Below are 24,004 nucleotides of genomic sequence, written 5' to 3' on the forward strand. Positions count from 1 at the left end.
CTGCTTCCTGAGGAAAGATTATTGAGGTAATGAGTATTGAGGTGTCTTTAGCAAGTCCAGCACTGGGGCTAGACGCTTTGTGAACCCTCCGGAAGCCTACGACGGTGACGTCATTATGCTTTTTCACAGGATTTGATGGGCAATAGGAAAAGGAAGTGAAGGGAAGCCTTAGGAGACGCCACGGACCTCATTGATGAGATATTCGGCTTATATGGATTTTAAATTTTATAGATCCTGTGAGTGTAACCCACTTATGTTTCATTAAGCTGCTATTTTTATACATATTGCACTATGGAAGCACTTTCTTTTGTTTTCTGAGTGACATCGTTCCAGCAGCAATCCCATACAACTTTAAGGGTCTTGGGGAGACCGATTTCCCTGTGCTAGGTGAGAGTTTTTTAGCAGTCATGGATAGCCGGTAAGCAGGCCATTTTTTTCACTTGGGTGTGGGGTTGGATGCACATTTCATTTGAAGATCCTGCACGATTTCTCATTATTTGTCACCATTATCACACATGGATGGAGATTTTTGTTCTTATGGATTGATTTTGCACTTGGACTTTGTCATAAACAATTTTTCATTAACTCATATATATTTTTTTTTTCAACATTTTGTTTATATTTTTTATTTTTCTAGTGCAAACTTGAAAAATTATTTCTGCACTGAACACTTATTATATTGACAAATTCGTCATTTGGCCAGATTCACCATATTAAACACAGAGTTACATGCAAAACAGTTGGAGTGGTATATTTGGCCCTGTGTCTATGTGGTTATTTTTACGTTGGGAAGACGAAGCGTCCGTTCCTTAAATGTATCAAAGACCACATCACACCGTTATACAAACATTTAACCACAACTGCCTTAAAGTGGAGTTCCACCCACTTTTACAACTCTTCAGCATCCCTCACTAAACTGTGCACTGTAAACAAATTGGATATTTTTTTTTTTTTTTTCTCAGCACCTACTGTATATCTGCTGTGTTCATTTTTCACTTCCTCCTCCCTGGCCGCGGCCCATCGCATCATTTCCTGTTTGCAATGCCTTCTGGGAAGGGGCGGCAACTTCCTCTGAAACTGCCATTGCTATGGAAACCTGACCTGAAACCTATTACACTGCTTGTACTGCACTGAGCATGTAGGGCGGCAACTTCCTCTGAAACTGCCGTTGCTATGGAACCCTGACCTGAAACCTATTACACTGCTTGTGCTGCACTGAGCATGTGCGAGATCTGCAAGGATGAGATCCAGGAAGAAATACAGTCTGGCTTCAGATGCCCACACTTAAGATGGCCACGGCCTGCTATAAGTTTATAAAATAACAAACTACTGCTATAAACTAACAAAACAGACCTTAATTTACAGACTAACTTTACTAGAATACATTATGCTTGTATATTATAGGGGTATTTTTATTTAAAAAGTATCATTTCGGCAGGAACACCACTTTAAATAGACACATCGCTAGATAACACAATTACGACCCCGGTGTTGTTCGCTTTGCTACACTTGAGCATGTACCTTTACATGCTCGAGGTGGCAATATCGACATTACTTTGCTCCAATTGGAGACTAGATGGATACACATGTTGGACGCTATAAAATTTCCTGGGTTAAATGAATATATTAGCTTGAAATCCTTTCTCTGACTTAGATATAGAATTGCATTTGGTAATTTTTCCATCCTATCTGTGCATCTATCTTGGGCCTCTACATTATCTGACCATCCATTGCCACTAGGTTCTCATTTCCTTGTCTCCATCTCCTCCCCACTTTCCGCCTCTTCTAATTGCCTACTGCTTCTTTGTCCCTTTATATTTCTAGGGACTATTTCAGTCTGAGCCACATTATGGACTGATTTAATTTCACCCTGTTACATGCAATTTACATATTTCATTGTAAAATGGAATATACATCATTGAAATGTTTTTTATTTGTATATTTAGATTCATTTTGACTCAAAGCATCAGTAATGTATTGTAATATTTTCATTTTCTTACATCCTTATTTTCTGTTTTTCATCTGTGAACGCTGTATCCAGGGAGTCACTATCGGGTGTGTGTAGTAACATCTAACCACCTGATTGCTTGTCTTTCCAATTCCTCCCGCTGTTTCACCTTTCCTGCTCCCGCTTTCGGATTGCCCTGTCGGCCATGGCTCTTGCAGGGTTGCGCTTCCATGCTATCTTGGGACCTTGTCCCTCTACAGCCTTTGGCTGCATGGACACCCAAGGGCTGATTAACATTTAGTTAACCCGCCCCTTCGGCCCGTGCCTCAGCAGCTCATCTGTTCGATAGTACATCGGGCTCTTTTTCCTCCCTCCTTGGATGGGTGGAGTGCTTTGGTTCCTCCCCTCATTCACTGTTAGGCCCAATGCCGTGACCGCGCCCTATACGATCATTGTCACGGTTTTTTTACCATGTGGCACGGGCTGCGCACGGCATTCTGGGTGTTGTAGGAATCCGATTTCGGACAGTGCGCATGCGCCCGGGCCGCCTTTTGTCCGCTCCCGATTGGCTAATTAGTCATGCTGATCGGGTGGGGGCTTATAAAGCTGCCAAACTTTTTTCATTCAATTGTTGACTGCTATGCGCTGTGGTTTGGCTGTTCTTGAACAAGGTAAAACAAATTTTTTCATACATTCCACGTTTGGAAGGAGCGCTTATCTCCTCTCTTTCTTCATTCATTTATATACTGATTGGCAGTTTATATGCTGACTGTATGCATTTATTGAATTCACATCTAGATAACCGAGTCCTTTGGACTTTTTTGGAAGCCTATTGGGGTTTCTATGTCTACTGTGCATCCTACTGCCCTCACTGGCATTTGCTATTTCAGGGTAAGCGCTTATATATTTTTATACTCCTAAGTTTCTTGTTTGCTATATATAGGGCTCTTCTTTTTTAAAGCACCACTAACATCCATATTAATGCTATCATTATGCACCATATTGTTGTTTCAGTTTCCTTGGTTTCAATATACATTTTTGTTTCCAATGTACTCAAGTACCATGCATTGATTCACCCAGTGCATTAATTCACTTTTCTCACGTTTCTACCTTTGGTATGTATTTGAGGCTTTTTAGCCTATGTGAATAACAATGAAAGGAATTATTCATTTTCAATTAAGCTTTCATCAATTTGTCAATTTTCAGTTTTTACAGGCACCCTTTTGGGCCCCCTGTAGCCAATTACAGGGCTGAGTTCGACTATCGTCCCCAGTTGCCTGACGGTGTCCATTCTGTGTCCTGGGAGCTTGTTTGTGATGTGGTTGCTTGGGAAGCGTGAGGTCTTGGTCAGACAATATTGTGATCTACAAAAAAGCAAAAAATACTCTTGCGCACAGGTGTATTAGCTAAAAGATCCCAAGGGTTCAGGGAGGACTGTGGATTTCGGCCTTGCTGCTCTTTAAGGATGGGATGTCCTAATATTAGATAAAAAGAAAGAAAAAAAGAGCGCACCAGCCTGGTGCATTATCCTTAACAGATTTATTGATTAAAAACAAGATAAAATCTACTCACAAAGGTAGAAGAAAAAATCGCATTTGTATATGGCACAGCGGCGATTAGTCCAATGGTAGCAGTTTTCCAGGTCCCAGGAAGGAGGCGTACGGACTACTGCTGGCTAACGCGTTTCGAAGGTTGCCCTTCTTCATCAGAGCCTTAGTAGTGTTAGTCTCCTGCTGGTTTTTATACATGTGTCCATCCAAACAAGACTGGTCAGGTTGGTTCAAAAGGCTCCTCCCTTACTTGGTGGGCGGTTCTCTGAGAGGGGTGGGCCTAGGCTATGTTGTTATTATTAAAAGACTATAGTGAAAAAACTTTTTACGTTTAGTGTGATTTTAGTCTGATTTAATCTTAATTGTAGTAGTTACTAGTTCTAGTTCTGGTATTTTAATTTTAATTTTAAATTTTGATTTATAATTAATGTTTAGATCAGCGGCCATGCATATATTTGGGAGTGCAAACATCTACCAACAAATAAATTAAAATAGTCTAAAATAGTCCTGCCAATACTGTTACGTACGTGAGCCAAAGCATAACAAATGCTCCTTGTAGCTCCTCTCCCCTCTTACCTATAGATTATACACATCAAGGGACACTGACCAGAGGTTAAAAATCAAAAATCAGAGATGGAGTAGCATACCTTATGGTGTGCATGTCTGATGACAGCTCTTTTACTCGGACAGAATATCTCTGTAGGGACCGTAGCTGTACCGGCTTCCATTGCTGGCCGGTGACACGTTCCTGTGTACAGTAGAGCCTGGTGGAACGCACGCCGCTCCTCCGCTTCCGGGTTGCGGTCCACAGGGCGGAAGTGCGGTCGTGACGTCATATCCCGTGCACCCTTCGGTGCACGAGATTGACTTGCTATAGTAAACAATAGTCTCCATTTTGTCGTAGGCAAGGATAGAGGCAAAAGTGAGACAGAACCGTCTAGGCTATGGATTAGAGGGGGATAATAAATTGAGGTGGAGTTCCTGAAAGAAATATATATATATATATATGATACACTAAATCGGATGATGCCACTAGAAGGGAGAGGGAGGGGAAAAAAGGGGGAAAAAACCAGGGGAGGAGATAAGCCCAATTATCAGATACTGGATACAATAGTTAGCTAAATGTAAACTAGATGGAGACAGGGGCTATTAGAGAGATGATTCTAGAGCTGTAACCAAAGGTGACAGTATCCTGAACACATGTATTTAGAAAACCAGCGAGAGATACACTGAAAAAAGTAGTTATATAAAATATAATGTATAAAAAAATATATATATATATATATATAAACAAATACACATACATCAACATAGGCATATATGTGCATAGAAATCAGATTAAAAGACAATATTAAAAATAATAGATCCGTATAGAAGTACACAGATATATGTGTACTTAGCCAATGTAATATAAAAAGGGTTCGTTATAACCACATATAAATAATACATATAGTGGTTTTTACATTATTCCTGGTATATCTAGGGGTTATTAAATAGACACCAGTGAAAGGAATAACAGAAACATTATATCAAATTGATTTGTAAAATGATGGTGATAATGATGATGATGATAGTAGCAATCGTTTAGGTTATAATCAGACCACCAATTCTATTATATTTAAAAAAAAAATACAAATGGTAATAACAAAAAATTATTATATATATGGTAATAAAAAATTATAAATATAAATATAAAAAAGGGGGGGTTTATAAAGAGTGTTAGGATGTATTGAATATGATAATTGATGACAATAAAGATTAGATTACATTACCTTAGATTGAATGAGATTATAAAAAATTGGTTAATTAAAATAAATATGGGTATAATAAATTATTTATAGAATGTTAAATAGAACCACTGCCCACAGATAAATGCACATATATACATATATACATACATACACATATGGTTACTCGTGAATACGCATATATATAAGCACATATATATACACAATCACGTAAAAGACCCATATATGCTATGGTCTAGTCTTATGGTACATGCATATTGGACACCACCTGTGAGAGGGGTGTTACATTAATGTAATCTATAAACTAAAATACAATTGGTCCAAGATCTAATAGGATATAACTTAATAAAATGGAAATGAAATGATAGTATCTAAAAACTCTATGTATAGAGCGATATGTAGGGCCTAGTGATAGATGAATGTCCCAGCAGTAATAGATAAAATAAATGAATAATATAAAGTTGAATAAACATAGAATTAGCCCTCCACAGTGGTTTAGTGCTAGCGTTATACTATTTTATGTATTTCTGGGTCTTCATTTAGGCCTCCCGGGGCGAGACTGCCAAGGGTGAAGATCCAGAAGGCTTCTCTCTTGCATAGCCTCTGGTGTCTTCTTCCTGTATCTAGCTCACCTCCAATAGACTCAATCCCGAATACTTTCATGCCTGCGGGGTCTCCTTGGTGGGCCTCTACAAAATGTCGAGGGACTGGATATTTGTCTCTTAGGTTTATGATGCCACATTTATGTTCACCAATTCTAACTCGCATTGGACGTTGTGTACGGCCAACGTATAGACGCCCACATGGACAAACGATACCGTAGACCACATACTCTGTTCCACAGTTTATGAATTGTTTAATTTGATGAACTCGCCCATCTCTCCCAGTTTTTTTCCTGTGCCACATGTACATACATGTGCCACAGTTCTTAATACCGCACCTGTAGCATCCTTTTTGGTCAAATATTGTTGTCCAACTATTAGTTGGTTTGTTGGTAGATGTTTTTACCCTACTTGGGGCTATCAGGCTCCTAAGATCTCGGGCCTTAACGTCGCCCCACCTAGCGTACCAAACCTGTTCGAATTATTTATAGATCTTAACAAATACATACGTAAGCTTACTATACAAAGATATTACATGCTTAAAGTAGCTAAGAATGAGATCAGCACTAAAAATACAAAAGTGGAGTCGGAAGAGTCACTACCATCTGACACTAGCATAGAAGAAGACTCCATACTTAACATACTAGAAGAGCTTTATCAAGAAGCACATTTTGAGGGACAAACAATTTCTGAACCTAAATTTGCTCCCCCATGTGAAAGTGCTATTGTTCATACCTCTTTCAGACCCAAATCCTCCTTTTTTCCCCATTGGGCCAAAGGAAGATTCATTTCCACCTTTTACGATACGGTTTTTAATACTTTTAAAACAAAGTTTGACAAATCTATGAGTACCAATATGAATATAGATCAAAGTGTTATACCCATAGATGCCCTCAAACAAAACAAGGATGTGATCATCCGAAGGGCAGACAAAGGTGGAAGCTTAGTCATCTAAAATAGAGACGAGTATATATCCGAGGCAAGAAGACTTCTAGGTGATACCCAAACCTATGCCAAATTAAAAAGGGATCCTACTTTCGAGTACACAAAGGAGCTCAAAATACTTCTAGACGATGCTGTATCTAAAGAAGTCCTTACTAAAAATGAATATCTTTTTCTATTTAATAAGCATGCCGTCACTCCACATTTTTATCATATACCGAAGGTACATAAAAGCCTTTCAAATCCTCCAGGTAGAACCATAATAGCTGGGATTGACAGCCTCTCTAGCAACTTAGGATGCTATATTGACCACTTTCTGCAGGACTGCCATCCTTTGTCAAAGATTCTGGTCATGTACTGGAGATTCTGTCAAATTATAAATGGATACCCGGCTATAGGTGGCTCTCCCTAGATGTAGCCTCATTATATACATCAATAAATCATACATTTGGCCTAAGAGCCATCAACCATTTTATTAAGTTATATCCTATTAGATCTTGGACCAATTGTATTTTAGTTTATAGATTACATTAATGTAACACCCCTCTCACAGGTGGTGTCCAATATGCATGTACCATAAGACTAGACCATAGCATATATGGGTCTTTTACGTGGTTGTGTATATATATATATGTGCTTATATACACTACCGTTCAAAAGTTTGGGGTCACATTGAAATGTCCTTATTTTTGAAGGAAAAGCACTGTACTTTTAAATGAAGCTAACTTTAAACTAGTCCTAACTTTAAACAAATATACTCTATACATTGCTAATGTGGTAAATGACTATTCTAACTGCAAATGTCTAGTTTTTGGTGAAATATCTACATAGGTGTATAGAGGCCCATTTCCAGCAACTATCACTCCAGTGTTCTAATGGTACAATGTGTTTGCTCATTGGCTCAGAAGGCTAATTGATGATTAGCAAACCCTTGTGCAATCATGTTCACACATCTAAAAACAGTCTAGCTCCTTCCAGAAGCTACAAAACTGACCTTCCTGTGAGCAGATTGAGTTTCTGGAGCATCACATTTGTGGGGTCAATTAAACGCTCAAAATGGCCAGAAAAAGAGAACTTTCATCTGAAACTCGACAGTCTATTCTTGTTCTTAGAAATGAAGGCTATTCCATGCGAGAAATTGCAAAGAAATTGAAGATTTCCTACAACGGTGTGTACTACTCCCTTCAGAGGACAGCACAAACAGGCTCTAACCAGAGTAGAAAAAGAAGTGGGAGGCCGCGTTGCACAACTAAGCAAGAAGATAAGCACATTAGAGTCTCTAGTTTGAGAAACAGACGCCTCACAGGTCCCCAACTGGCATCTTCATTAAATAGTACCCGCAAAACACCAGTGTCAACATCTACAGTGAAGAGGCGGCTGCGGGATTTTGGGCTTCAGGGCAGAGTGGCAAAGAAAAAGCCATATCTGAGACTGGCCAATAAAAGAAAAAGATTAAGATGGGCAAAAGAACACAGACATTGGACAGAGGAAGACTGGAAAAAAGTGTTGTGGACGGATGCCAAAGGTGTGCAATGCTGTAATTGCTGCAAAAGGAGGATTCTTTGATGAAAGCAAAATTTGATGTAAAAACAATGTTATTTCAAATACAAATCATTATTTCTAACCTTGTCAATGTCTTGACTCTATTTTCTATTCATTTCACAACGTATGGTGGTGAATAAGTGTGACTTTTCATGGAAAACACAAAATTGTTTGGGTGACCCCAAACTTTTGAACGGTAGTGTATATGCGTATTCACGAGTAACCATATGTGTATGTATGTATATATATGTATATATGTGCATTTATCTGTGGGCAGTGGTTCTATTTAACATTCTATAAATAATTTATTATACCCATATTTATTTTAATTAACCAATTTTTTATAATCTCATTCAATCTAAGGTAATGTAATCTATCTTTATTGTCATCAATTATCATATTCAATACATCCTAACACTCTTTATAAACCCCCCCTTTTTTATATTTATATTTATAATTTTTTATTACCATATATATAATAATTTTTTGTTATTACCATTTATATTTTTAAAAAAAATATAATAGAATTGGTGGTCTGATTATAACCTAAACGATTGCTACTATCATCATCATCATTATCACCATCATTTTACAAATCAATTTGATATAATGTTTCTGTTATTCCTTTCACTGGTGTCTATTTAATAACCCCTAGATATACCAGGAATAATGTAAAAACCACTATATGTATTATTTATATGTGGTTATAACGAACCCTTTTTATATTACATTGGCTAAGTACACATATATCTGTGTACTTCTATACGGATCTATTATTTTTAATATTGTCTTTTAATCTGATTTCTATGCACATATATGCCTATGTTGATGTATGTGTATTTGTTTATATATATATATATATATATATATATATATATATTTTTATACATTATATTTTATATAACTACTTTTTTTCAGTGTATCTCTTGCTGGTTTTCTAAATACATGTGTTCAGGATACTGTCACCTTTGGTTACAGCTCTAGAATCATCTCTCTAATAGCCCCTGTCTCCATCTAGTTTACATTTAGCTAACTATTGTATCCAGTATCTGATAATTGGGCTTATCTCCTCCCCTGGTTTTTTCCCCCTTTTTTCCCCTCCCTCTCCCTTCTAGTGGCATCATCCGATTTAGTGTATCATATATATATATATATATATATATATATATATATATATATATATATATATATATATATATATATATATATATATATATATATTTCAGGAACTCCACCTCAATTTATTATCCCCCTCTAATCCATAGCCTAGACGGTTCTGTCTCACTTTTGCCTCTATCCTTGCCTACGACAAAATGGAGACTATTGTTTACTATAGCAAGTCAATCTCGTGCACCGAAGGGTGCACGGGATATGACGTCACGACCGCACTTCCGCCCTGTGGACCGCAACCCGGAAGCGGAGGAGCGGCGTGCGTTCCACCAGGCTCTACTGTACACAGGAACGTGTCACCGGCCAGCAATGGAAGCCGGTACAGCTACGGTCCCTACAGAGATATTCTGTCCGAGTAAAAGAGCTGTCATCAGACATGCACACCATAAGGTATGCTACTCCATCTCTGATTTTTGATTTTTAACCTCTGGTCAGTGTCCCTTGATGTGTATAATCTATAGGTAAGAGGGGAGAGGAGCTACAAGGAGCATTTGTTATGCTTTGGCTCACGTACGTAACAGTATTGGCAGGACTATTTTAGACTATTTTAATTTATTTGTTGGTAGATGTTTGCACTCCCAAATATATGCATGGCCGCTGATCTAAACATTAATTATAAATCAAAATTTAAAATTAAAATACCAGAACTAGAACTAGTAACTACTACAATTAAGATTAAATCAGACTAAAATCACACTAAACGTAAAAAGTTTTTTCACTATAGCCTTTTAATAATAACAACAACATAGCCTAGGCCCACCCCTCTCAGAGAACCGCCCACCAAGTAAGGGAGGAGCCTTTTGAACCAACCTGACCAGTCTTGTTTGGATGGACACATGTATAAAAACCAGCAGGAGACTAACACTACTAAGGCTCTGATGAAGAAGGGCAACCTTCGAAACGCGTTAGCAGCAGTAGTCCGTACGCCTCCTTCCTGGGACCTGGAAAACTGCTACCATTGGACTAATCGCCGCTGTGCCATATACAAATGCGATTTTTTCTTCTACCTTTGTCAGTAGATTTTATCTTGTTTTTAATCAATAAATCTGTTAAGGATAATGCACTAGGCTATTGCGCTCTTTTTTTCTTTCTTTTTATCTAATATTGTGATCTCCCTGTTTTTCAATCGCTCATTGATCTGTGTTACGATAATTTTGCTATGTGACTGACTTTTTTTCTTTCTTTCCAGTGTCTTTACTCTTTTCTACTACTTTTTTATTCCCCCGATGAAGCCAATGTTTTGGCGAAACTAGTAGGGATGAATTGACCTGCGACTACCTCTCAACATCTTTGGTGTCGGTCAATACAAAAACTGTAAAGTGCTCCTTGTGTATTTTATCTACATAAAATATATATGTGTATGAACCATGTTTTTTAGAACTGTATACTATTAAAGATTTGATACTTTTATAATATTGATTGTGTTCTAAATTGTTTTTGGCACCGCTATAATCCCCTTCTCCCTGCTCTATTATTCACGTCATTTGTATTTTGTGGAACACCATACATCTGGAATTATTTTTTCTTATTGGGACTTTGCCTTAGTTTTCTCTTTCATATATCTTTTCACTTGTTTTATTGTAAAGATTATTTCATTTGTTGTTTATTTAGCACTGCACTCTTTTCTATGCATATGTATATTTAAACATGCCTTTAAGCAACAAGTTTGCAAGCATGTATACTACACTGCACCTGCCTTCCGAGCAGTAAAAAAAACTTTAAAGTGAACTGTTATCTGTCCAGGGGTGTATCGACTTACAGTTGAACAGTCCCCTCGAATTAAAGTGGTGTTCCGGCCGAAATTATACTTTTTAAATAAAAATACCCCTATAATACACAAGCTTAATGTATTCTAGTAAAGTTAGTCTGTAAACTAAGGTCTGTTTTGTTAGTTTATAGCAGTAGTTTGTTATTTTATAAACTTACAGCAGGCCGTGGCCATCTTAAGTGTGGGCATCTGAAGCCAGACTGTATTTCTTCCTGGATCTCATCCTTGCAGATCTCGCACATGCTCAGTGCAGCACAAGCAGTGTAATAGGTTTCAGGTCAGGTTTCCATAGCAACGGCAGTTTCAGAGGAAGTTGCCACCCCTTCCCAGAAGGCATTGCAAACAGGAAATGATGCGATGGGCCGCGGCCAGGGAGGAGGAAGTGAAAAATGAATACAGCAGATATACAGTAGGTGCTGAGAAAAAAAAAAAAAAAATCCAATTTGTTTACAGTGCACAGTTTAGTGAGGGATGCTGAAGAGTTGTAAAAGTGGGTGGAACTCCACTTTAAGCAGTAAATATGCAGCCTATAATCATGACTTGTCCACACAGTTATCCTATAGTAAGTACTCACACTTTATTAGTATCCATGGGCTGCTGTTATGTCTCCAGGGGACCTGCTGAACCTGTTGACCACACGGCAACATGGCCGCGCTTCCACTTCCTGCCTATATAAAAATAGGCAACACTGAGCGAGCCTGCGCCCTCTTGTGGCTGCAGTAGAAACCGCAGCCCACACGACTTAGAAGTACACAGCATGATTAAACAGCACACTGCCCCCAGTGGCCACCGGAAGAACAGACAGATCTCTCTCTTTTTTTTTTTTTTTTTTTTTAAAGAGAAACTGAAAACAAATGCAGACTTACTATTCCTGCTGCAGGACTCTGAACATAACAGGAGTCCAATCTTCACTCATCACGGCGAGCTTTGTCATAAAAGACCTTCAGAGACTGGGCCCCCCTTAATGTGGGGTCCACTCTCCTGGACCTGTATAGCACCCTGCAGGAAAGCACCTTGGTCAGAACTAACACTGCACAGGTCTCCATTACGCAGGGTCCAGTGTCATAAGGCTGCATTCAGGCAAACCTCGAGGAATCTTCTCTCCATCCAATGAGGCTCGGGTACCATCCATTTTGAATGATAGCTTTTTCGAATGGATCAGATTGAAGTCCATGATTCTTAATAAAACCGTACAGAGTATATTCAAGTATGTCCAAGAGCACATGTATTACATCAGTGACCACCACCTTACAGACACTGGCAAAAAAAATGATGTGCTTCCTGTGTAGGAGGGGTTATATAGGGGAGGACTTCCTGTTTGATTGATCTACCAGTGTCCATTCACCTATAGGTGGTGTATAACCCAAGTAGTTATTAATATAATAACCGGCTCTGTGTCCTGTGATGTATTATAAAGAAAAAAAAGCATAAGCAAAAGTCTGCTTGTCAGAATTATCAGTGGATCCAGAGATATAGGCAGATATGATATATACAAATATTAAAGCCACAAAAAACAAAATAAATGATTATGTAGCAATTGTGAAAATAGCAAAATTAATTTCTCTTCAAGCTATGCAAGTTGGGGTGCCAGTGTTTAAAGTACCCCACAAAGATGTGTTAATAGGTTGTGCCCCTTTGTAAACAACATTTCACATGTGCCATTATCCCTCATAGACTCCAGGTGCAATGCAATTTCGTGGGCTTTCTTAACGACAGTCTGATGAAACTATGGAGCAGCAGTGCTGATATAGGATTATTACTGAGGCTTTCAGCACATCAGGTCTCTCTTGTGACAGTTAGGACTGTAATACAACATAAACAGCTAGTAAGGTGTAACGACTTTCAAAGCACAAGTTGCTTTTGCAAAATATTATAATTTGAGCAGAGAAAGTATAAAAATCTTTATATAGCAAGCATATGATTTTGTCAGACAGGACCATGGGCTTTGCTGGACCATCTTCATTAGCTTGCAGACTCCTGCCAGCAACGCTCACAAATGACATGAGCAACATCACGATTACTGCTACAGTCTGTAGGTTGGAATGCTGGCCGTCATTCATACCAGAGGGCTGAATTGGACGTTCAGGAGGAGACCATGATATGCACAAACTCCTCTGACACAAAAAACTGTCAAATATGTTAAGTGGATAAGAAGCACAACATTGAGTCCCGGTTCACATATATGCGATGCGAGAACCCACGCGATTCCAGTGCGTGCGAGTTCCCGCACTGCATGTCACCCGTCGGCTTTTTCCACTGCTCTATGTGAACAGCTGCGGGTGTCAATATAAAGTTAATGACACTTCTAGATCGGTTCGCATATCGCAGTGCGAACTGTCAAAGGGTGCAGGAATCGGATCGCATGGGTGTTCACACCCATGCGATCCAATTCCAGTGCGGACCAAAGAAGGGGTCCTGCACCATTTTGGTGCAAATGCGATGCGATTTCAGCCATACATTTTGTATGGCTGAATTTGCATTGGACAGACATTGCATGTGATCTGCACTGCAATGTGGTGGGAATCACATGCGATGTCTGTCCTCCCACTAGAGTGAACCCAGCCTGAAAGAATTCTCTTTATTTCAGGCTTTTGTTTCTTTATTTTTACCTGGTGATCCTGAAAACAACACACTTCCTATCTTAGGGTGGTTATGCCTAACCACTCCACTGTATCTATGGAGGAAGCCTTGGTGGTCAACCAGGCTGGACATTAAACATATTTAATGAAGATAATCTGCGCTATGTGTAACTGCCTAAAAATCATAATTAACATGCTCCTCGGGGGGCGTGGCCGGGATGGTGGACTGAGCAGACGTGCCTTCAGAGCTCTGCTGGAGACGAATCCGATATATTATCCTTATTGGGGTTAAATTATACCTGAACCGCTCTGACAGAACCTGTATGCCTTCCAGAACTGCTGGAGGTCCGAAACGGGGCAAGAGGCTTCGGTTTCCCCCTAACAATGAGACTGTAGCGACTCCGTCTCCGGAGCAGCGGCCTGCAACTGCGCACCTTGCCAATATGGCGTCGCAGACTGACCATGAGGAGGCAGCGGCCCCAGGAATACCAGAGGTTATGGCTGCGATCACCATGTGCCAAACTGCACTTACATCTAAGATAGAGGCGGTGCAGATGGATGTAGGACTAGTGCGGCAAGATCTGGATAAAATCCGTTCCAGAATAACGGTGGTGGAGCAGCGGGTGGGTGATACGGAGGACACTGTGGCTGGACACGAGGCTTCCATTAGAGCACTACAGATGCAGGTGAAGGCCTTGGAATATCGGGCGGAGGACGCCGAGAATCGGAGCAGGAGGAACAACCTCCGCATCGTGGGGCTCCCTGAGGGAGTTGAGGGGCGCAACCCCACTGTATTTACAGAAGACCTCCTGAGATCGATCCTCCCTGCGGCACACCTATCATCCCACTTTACGGTGGAAAGGGCTCACCGTGTACCGCCGAGGCCGGGGCCGGAAGGAGCCCCCCCCCGTACATTCATCCTGAGGCTGCTAAACTTCAGAGACAGGGATGAACTCCTGAGAGCGGCCCGAGCAGCAGGTGATATTCCCTACCGCAACGTGAAGCTAATGCTGTTCCCCGACTACACGATGGAGACACAGAGGCAGCGTCGGTCCTTCGATGCTGCGAAAGCGGCTCTGCGTGTCAAGGGGATCCGATACAGCATCTTGTTTCCAGCTAAACTGCGTGTAGTAGATGGAGAGACGGTAAGGATCTTCACTAATCCTAAGGAAGCTGGAGCATGGATCGAGATACTACCTCCCTAGATGCTTGTCTTCTGCCCTGAAACACCCTTTAGCCTTGGTCAGTAATCCAGTTTTAATTTTCATAAGTTTTATTTTTACCTGATTTGTATGGATGGGAGCGTAAATATGCAATTGGCACCGGATGGGTCAGACCCGAGGCCTGGTCTGAACTACACGTTAAATTTTAAGCCCAGGCTGCCCCAGATGAACTGCCTCTCCTGAGCTTATCCTGACCGGTGCCCACTCTTACACTGTGCCGGGCAATGAAGCCTCAATGTTGGGGACCTACGCCCTATGGAGATTCAGTCGCGAATATCTTAACTGTCGGATTGGTTTGTTAAACCCAGCATCACTCCTTAATTCCAGCAACTCACTATTAAGAAGGACACAGGGACCAAACACTCCCCTTGTCTGCTGAGCAAGTGTTAGCTCTGCAGCGTTCATATCGGGATCACGACCCCGATACCAAAGCTAACTGCTTGGAACTGTTTGATATTGGTTTGGGCTCATGTGCCTCTTACTGTTTGAGGGAGCACGGGGAGGGGGGAAGGGAAATTGGATGGCAGTTGCTATCCCACAAATGGGTTATATGTTAAAGTTAAGGTTACAGTTGAACATGGTTGGTCTCTATGTTGCTGCTGTTCTGCTTGGTGGGGGGTCGTCTGGGGGTGCGCGGCAGCCATGCCTTCACAAGTTGGTGGACGCTGAGGAGCAAATTGCGGCTGGAGGTTGCGCACCCCTGAAGGGGACCAACATGCCTAGGTGCAGAGATATCCTCATGTTATGGATGTGTAAAAAATATGGCTAATTTTACAGTGATGTCATGGAATGTCAGGGGTCTCAACTCAGCAATAAAGAGGTCACTAGTACATAAATATATACGACAGCATAATCCCCACATTTGCATTTTGCAAGAGACCCACTTAATAGGTACCAAGATAATGGGCTTGAAAAGAGCCCACATTTCTGCACACTATCATGCCTCATACTCAAACTACGCCAGGGGTGTGAGTATTCTAATACATAGATCCCTTCCCTTTCAGCTAATGGAGGTCAAGACTGACCCTGGGGGTAGATATGTCTTAATGTATGCGTTGATTGCGGATTCCCCATATATAATTGTAGGTATATACTTGCCCCCTCACTCAGATATAACCCTACTTCATACTTTGATGCATACAATAATACAATATGATGTCAGTAAGGTGCTCATTGTAGGGGATTTCAATTTAGTCATGTCCAATGATAGAGATAGGCTTCGGCCCTCCTCCTCCGCTAGCTCAGGCTTGTCGCAGTGGGCATCCTCATTTCAACTGACGGATCTCTGGCGTCACTTCCACCCCTCGGACGCTCAGTTCACCTGTTTATCCACTACTTTCAGGACGCTGTCCCGGATTGACGTGGCTTTTGCCTCGTCTGACATGCTGCGGGAGACGGTGTCCACGGAGATCCTCTCCCGCGGCATTTCGGATCACGCCCCGCTGCTGGTGGCGGTCCGGGCAGCGCCACCTGGGGGTCCGAGGTTGTGGAGACTGTCCAAATACTGGATTATGGACACGGAGATCCAGGAGGAAATGCCGGAGGCATTATGTAATTTCTGGTTATTTAATAAGGATTCCACTGGCCCACTTATAACTTGGGACGCCTTTAAGGCATGGGTGAGAGGGGAGTATATTAGGAAAATTGCACATAGGAAAAGGGTGTCGGCGCAGTCTCTGAGGCAACTGGAGGAACAGGCTCGGGAACGGGAGCAACTATACGTTGATGCCCCAACCTCAGATAACTATATATCATGGCAATACACCCTTAGAGAATTGGCGCTGTTGAGAGTTGACCTCACGAAGAAGTCTATGATGGCATGCGCCCAGAGGGTATTTGAGTATGGGGACAAAAACGGCAGGCTACTGGCCTGGTTGGCAAAAGGACAATATGCACCGACTCATGTAGGTAGGATAAAAGATATAGACGGCACCATACTGACTACTCCAGCGACAATTAGTAATAGATTCTTTCAATTCTATCAAGAACTATATTCCACTAGAGTGAACTATGCAGCCCCTGACCTCTCTGACTACTTGGATAACATCCCTCTACCTGAACTCGACACAGACCAACGCGAAGCTCTAGAGGCAGATATAACTTTGGAAGAGATCCAGACGGCCATGGGTTGTATGCAGGCGGGGAAGGCTCCAGGCCCAGATGGCCTGCCTATAGAGTTCTACTCACAGAATCAGGAACTGTTGGCTCCCAGACTAGTCTCTCTCCTCTCACAATACCATACTATAGGTTCCCTACCTGGTTCCATGTACGAAGCGGTAGTGGTGTTGGTGCCCAAACCCGGTAAGGACCCTGAGGAGTGCGCCTCATATAGGCCCATCTCTCTGATCAATGCGGATGCCAAGATATTGGCCAAACTTTTGGCTCTTAGGCTGGCAACGGTGATTGAAAGCTTAATCCATCTAGACCAGACGGTGTTCATGCCGGGGAAGGGCACTGATATCAATATACGTAGGCTTTTTCTAAATCTTGACACGGATCATGACAATGCAGGCACTAGAGTCATAGCTTCTCTGGACGCGGAGAAGGCCTTCGACTCCGTGGAATGGGGGTACCTAGAGGAGATAATGCAGCGATTTGGTTTTGGCCCCAAGTTTCTCCACTGGATAGGCTTACTATATAAATCCCCTAGGGCGAGGATCCGTGTCAATGATGACTTATCGGACTATTTTCTTCTCCAGAGGGGTACTAGGCAGGGTTGCCCCCTGTCCCCCAGTCTATTCGCACTGGCTCTAGAGCCACTAGCTATTTTAATACGGAACTCGCAAGATGTTAAGGGACTCAGGGTTGGCCCTCTGGAGGAGAAAATTTCTTTATATGCAGATGACGCATTACTGTACTTACAGGACGCCGAGACCTCTTTGCAAGCTGCATTAGGGATCTTTGACGAGTTTGGGAGGTTTTCCGGGATTAAAATCAATTGGTCTAAATCGGTTCTTTTCCCATTAGACCCTCAAGCTAGGGCAGGGGTGCCGTCAACTCCGTTAGTATGGGTGGAGGAGTTCAAATATTTGGGAATTGTGGCAACTAAGGATCTCCAGGCATTTCGTCGCCTCAATATACAACCCATAATAACAAGACTAAAAGAGCATTGCTCTAAATGGAAGGACCTACCTCTTAATCTGTTAGGGCGCATTAACATATTAAAAATGCTATATCTACCTAGGTTCAATTATGTATTTCGTAACTGCCCGATGTGGCTCCCTGGGTCACTCTTTAAAGACATAGATGTATGCATTGGATCATTTTTGTGGAAAGGATCCTCCCCCAGATTAGCTAGATCGACTCTACAGCTTCCGGTTCACTGCGGGGGTCTTGCACTGCCTAATCTACAGATCTACTATTGGGCTGTGGTACTAGTTACTGTGAGATGGTGGTTTGAACAATCTAGATCGAACGCTGCCACGTGTCTGGAAGCTGCTATTTTAGGATCCCTCAAGGAGCTAGGGAATGTAGTATATAGGGGCCCCTCAGCATACCCTTCACTCCCAGCCCCCACCAAAGTGACCCTTAAAGTATGGACAGTAGCCAGGAAGAGATTTATGTGCCCTCAACGGTACTCCCCCTTCTCTCCATTATGGGGAAATCCTTCACTTCCTCATTTTAGGACAATACCAGACCCACAAGTATGGGCCCGTTTTGGGATTAAGGTCCTTCAAGATATTATCCAATCAGGGAAACTGTTATCCTTTCAGGAGCTAGCAAAGAAAAACGGACTTCACGAGGGAATGTTATTTAGATACTATCAGTTAAGACATGCAGCCAGGGCACAATTCACTTTCCCTGTAAGCTTACAAACGGATCCCATTGAGGGAATTTTGGCACAGGAGACTCTTGTGAAGACCCTCTCCACCTTATATCTCGCCTTATTGGAAAGTGATTCCCCCAAGATGAATGCCCTGTGGGGCAAGTGGCAGGCTGATATCCTGGATATGGATAGGGAGACTTGGGAGGAGTGCTTTGAGGATGGGTCTAGGCTAGTAATTTCCTCCAGGGATAAATTGCTGCAAACTAAGTTTCTGCACCGGGTCTACTACACGCCTCGGAGGCTGTGCCAGATCTACCCTAATAGGTCGCCGAACTGTCCCAGGTGTCAGACCCCTGATAGTACATATATGCATATGTTCTGGACTTGTCCCCGTATTGTACAATTTTGGGAAACAATTTTTGAAAGCATTAATATCCGCTTACAACTAACGCTACCAATGTTACCTGAGTTGGCTCTTTTGGGTATTCATGAGGATGACCAGAGGCCGAAATATACGAAAACACTTATTTCATTGCTGTTGTTCTATGCCAAGAAAGAGGTCCTTAAGAAATGGGCGTCACCGTCTCCTCCTAAGGTAGAGGAGTGGGACTCCGCTGTCAACGCTATACTACCCCTTTATAAGATGACATACACTAGCAGGGGATGCCCAAAGAAGTTTGATCGGATATGGCTGCCATGGACTGAGCAATTCTAATATCAATGCCATGGGACTGATTGGGTACCACCCTCAGGGGGGAGGGAAATGTGGGCCCCCCCCCCCAGATACAGAATAAGACCACGTTGGAAATGCGATGGTGCTGCCTGTGAGCATAACTATGGTTTCCGTGCTGTTTAAAATGCTGTTTCATGTATCCTACTTTTAAGCAATAGATGGCTATAAAGTGTGTTTAATATATTTGTTGTACCTCAAGCTGATAATTCCATGAATGTAGGCAAGAGCTTGATTCCTGTATAATCTTTGTTATATAATGACTTCTACAATAAAGACCAACCTTGTTGTTAAAAAAAAATAAAAACATAATTAACAGCTGCACTCACTGTATTGTACATCCCCCCATGGGAGCGCAGGATGATATACACATTGAATGCTTGCTGTTTTATCACACTTGCTTGGTGTATGACATCTGATTTGTTGCGAGACCCGGAGTTCCTTATTGAAGGTCAAATTGCCATGTGGGTCCTCTGATGGGAGTCATTTTCCATGCCCATACTGAGGGGATTCTCATTGATGCATGGTCAGACCCTGTAATAAGATCCTCATGTCTGGTAAGAGGCCAATTTTTATTATTTTTATTGCATTTGGGATCATTTTTGTGCAATACCTTGGACTTGGCACTTTCATCGAGTGTTTGCATGACAGCACCAATCCTCTGATTTTGTTTTATATATATATATCATTTATGATTGTATAAATATTTTTAATGGAATTTTATATTTTGATTTTGAGCACTTATATGCATGCTATTGAGTACTGATGTTATGATAGCATTGGGTTTTTATTCTAAGCACTCTTACAGCACAACACTATTTTTTTTTCGTTATATGTGGACATCAAACATGTTACCGCTTTTCATCTCAATCACAATGGGGTGGGGGGAAAGCAGTTTACGAAAAAATAAAAAACAATGCTTAAGCTTTAAATTCAGCTTGCAGGAAACGACAAGGACACTAAAATTCTGGAAAGATCGACAAATATTTAAGCCTGAAAAATGAAAATGAACTCAGCAATTACATCTAAGGACTAGTAAACTGCAATATATATTTTTGTTGTTCGTTCTGAGTCCCTGCCCGATGCTTGGTGGGTCCTGGCGGACACTGAGTGCCCAGCAACCGCAGATCGGCTTCTGCTGTAAATAATCACGGCAGAAGCAGCATGTGAGCATGCCCCATGTAGGCGAAAGTGCAGCATCATATATATGTGATCCAGTGCACAGCTTCTGCCCTGGTAGCAGTAAAATTGCTATTGGCGCTCAGCAAGTGGTTAAGGAAATAAGTGCACTTTAAAATAGTGAATTAAAAAACATTAGTCAAGGTAACTAGAAAAGTAAACGTACTGAGCCGTAGAACATACAATCAAGAGAAAAAGTCTACTAATACAATACCGGAGGGAATGATCGTAGAACTTTAACTCCATACTGTGCAGTTAGTGGATGTGGAGGATACAGGCTGGAGAAGTAAGAAAGCCCGGTGGGTGGATCAGTTGGTGCCCAGCAAAGAATGTGGCTGAGTTCAGGGGCATCGGCATCGATCGTATGCCATGTTACCAAATACTGCAAGTGAAAAAGAATGTTAATTTGCTCTAAAATCAATAAATTAAATTCATTATTAAACTTGAACTCATAATAGAACACCAAAACACTTACTTTTATAGCCTCAGGGATGTCATTGACAGCACCTGGATCCAGTCTCACTAGGCGAGTCACTTCTCCTCCAATGGCTTCTGTGTTTTTAAATCTGCAAATGAGTATTTGGAATGGTAAAAGTCACTAGCAAGTAATATCTTAAAAAAAAAAAAATGTTACTAGTAGGTTATAAACCATTGCATTTCTACAAAATTTTGGTCATTTATTCTAACAGAAGATCATTATATGGGCAACCTAGGCAGCAAACCTAGGTCTATAGCTAGTATATCTAAAGGCAAACATATTTTATTTGACAGACTACAGAATAAGTAAGGCCATTGTCAGCTTTTTGTTGTCATCTGATCCTTATTGGGGATATTTCACTGAAATGACCTGTGCTGTAGACTCAATAGACAGTGAGAGGATATCATTTCAAAGTGAGGGAAAGAAACAGTTTCGACCAGAACAAATGGCTCAATTGGATATTCTACTCCTGGTCCTGTGACAACTAGACAAATTGGATTTTCCATCACTTCCAGTCTCAGTTAATCTCCCCATTTCATGTCACAAATTCCCCTGACCTTCACATCATCCAACAGCAGTGTCCTCTGCCCTCCTTCACATCACTCCCCCCCCGCGGTATCCTATGTCTCCTTTCACATCACCCCCCACAGCGGTGTCCTCTGCCCCCTTTCACAGTTTCCACACCCTCCCTCTGACCTGCCTCCTGCTCTGCTGTGAGAAGGACAGTGGCGGAGGCTGGGGGGAAAAAGTGGCAAGATGATGGGTACATGGCAGTCTGGGTGGGACAGGGACTCGGTCTGCCATTTAGTGATACCTCAGTCACCTACGAGAAGGGGGGGGGGGGTGGGGGTGGCGTTGATTTGTCTCCCCTGAATTATGGAGCACCAGCCACCACTGGTCTCCGTTTACACCCGCCTTCCTCCAATCCAATCCTCTAAAAAAAAAAAAAAAAAAAAACAAAAAAAAAAAAAAACAGAAGGGGCCCATAAAAGTAGGGTGGGCTGTGTCTGTTCCGCTCTGCATATGCTGAGCGGACATGGACCTGTCATCCATCTGCTCCGGTCATTGTGGCCAATGACCGGTTACCACCCCTGCTCTACTTTGAATAATCCTGGGTGTCACTGTCTAGTGCATGGTTTACCACTGCTATTACCATCTGAGCTTGTCCCCCCTTACACTAGGTACATCTACACTTATATAGTCAATAAATTTCATTCACCTTGCTGGTAACTGGACTGCCAGGTGAGGGGAAATGCTCCAGGCTAAGTTTACATTGTCTTTCCATTGCTTCTCACTCAGGCTGATGTACTTTGATCTCCAGTTTGCCACACTGTTTTCTCCTGTCTGATCAAGCTCTAACTCAGGAGAAGAGAGAGGATTGTACCAGGTGGTTAGACGGTCAATCTCTGTAGCCTAGAAAAGAACAAACAAGTAACAGTTTAGAACAGCTATTACAACATTTTCAGTTGATGTTAGGCCACATAAGAGATTTAGTTTGGAAAAAACAAGAGATAATTGCAGATTGCTCAATGCTTCAAGGGTTTGGGATTAGTGTAGATCCCTGTGACCCTTGTAACATGTAATATTTGCATTGTTACAAATTCAACAATTAGTCGCAAGGCAATAGCATTAATTCCAATCAAAATCTCTAATATAGTAGAGGCCTAAAGGAAGGCATGTGGTGGACCCTTGCTGAGATACTAATTAGATAATGAGATGCACAAACATTCACCAGAAACTCACAAACACATACACACACATATAGATTTTATATGGTTAAAACACACAAAAAGTAAGAAACAAGCCACATACCAGCAGAGATAAGAGAAGAGTCCTCCTTTTCATGTAATATTTGTGAAGTTGTGTCCCTCTGTTTGTTTTCTTTGTCAGCCCTGTGAAGAGTAGAGTCTCGCCTTACAATCTGGAGTATAAACGTACTGACCAACAGAAATGGTTGCGATGGGTACGGTTCACAAACCTGACTTTTTAGAGATGGTAGACATGCCGCTGGATAATGGGTATGTGTTGATCCAGCCTTGTGTGGTCTGCTGTCGAGAACCCACTGTCACATCTAAATTGCTGCGAGTGACATCCACAATCACAGACAAGCTATGTACTGAAGGATCTTGATTATCTGTAGAAGAAAAGAAATGACATGCATTAACCACTTGAAGTTAAGGAAATACAATATTTTCTAGAGACAAAGCTATCCAGTAGGTTTTGCAACAGGCCAGTCATCACTGACAAGGGTATGGTTTCCCAGCTTACCAGTGTACTTCTCCACAAACTGCCACCACATCAACACATTTCTTTACAGACCTCCACTGCAACAGTGCACCTTTTTATACTGACCTTTACTGCACTGGTGTTCTTTGTTAATCACTTTCCCTCTGCAAAACAAATACTGTTGCGCACGAATGTGTTAAGCAGGCAGTCCAAAGTTTAGAGTGGACAATAACTTTCGGTCTTGCTGCTCTCCAGCATAGGGATATCCTAACAGTCAAACGAAAAAACAGAAAAGAGAGGGCACACCAGCCTTGTGCATTATCCTTTGACACATTTATTTAGAAGAAACATTATTATAAACTACTTACAAAGGTAGAAAGAAAATCACACTGTAACAATCTTTGGCTCGTGGCAGTTTGTCTACTGATAGCAGTCTCCAGGTCCTGAAGAGAGGACGTGTGAACCGCTGCTGGCTGATGCGTTTCAAAGGATTACCTTCTTCCTCAGAGCCTCTGACTGCTATCAGTAGACGAACTGCCACAAGCCAAAGATT

The 24,004-nt window shown here is 41.6% G+C and overlaps 1 protein-coding gene across 2 annotated transcripts in view; it reads right to left on the minus strand.

Annotated features, from left to right (window-relative positions):
* The window catches only part of PI4KA (phosphatidylinositol 4-kinase alpha), a 255,731-nt gene that overhangs the window by 43,631 nt on the left and 188,096 nt on the right, over nt 1-24,004 (minus strand). For both annotated transcript variants that reach the window (XM_073629090.1, XM_073629095.1), the window contains 5 exons: nt 23,204-23,359; nt 23,038-23,117; nt 22,445-22,638; nt 21,223-21,313; nt 20,962-21,129 (listed from right to left, as the gene is read on the minus strand). In XM_073629090.1, coding sequence (XP_073485191.1) covers nt 20,962-21,129; nt 21,223-21,313; nt 22,445-22,638; nt 23,038-23,117; nt 23,204-23,359 — 689 coding nt within the window. The remainder of the gene's footprint in view (nt 1-20,961; nt 21,130-21,222; nt 21,314-22,444; nt 22,639-23,037; nt 23,118-23,203; nt 23,360-24,004) is intronic.

Source organism: Aquarana catesbeiana, linkage group LG01 (assembly GCF_042186555.1).
Source record: "Aquarana catesbeiana isolate 2022-GZ linkage group LG01, ASM4218655v1, whole genome shotgun sequence".
NCBI lineage: Eukaryota > Metazoa > Chordata > Amphibia > Anura > Ranidae > Aquarana > Aquarana catesbeiana.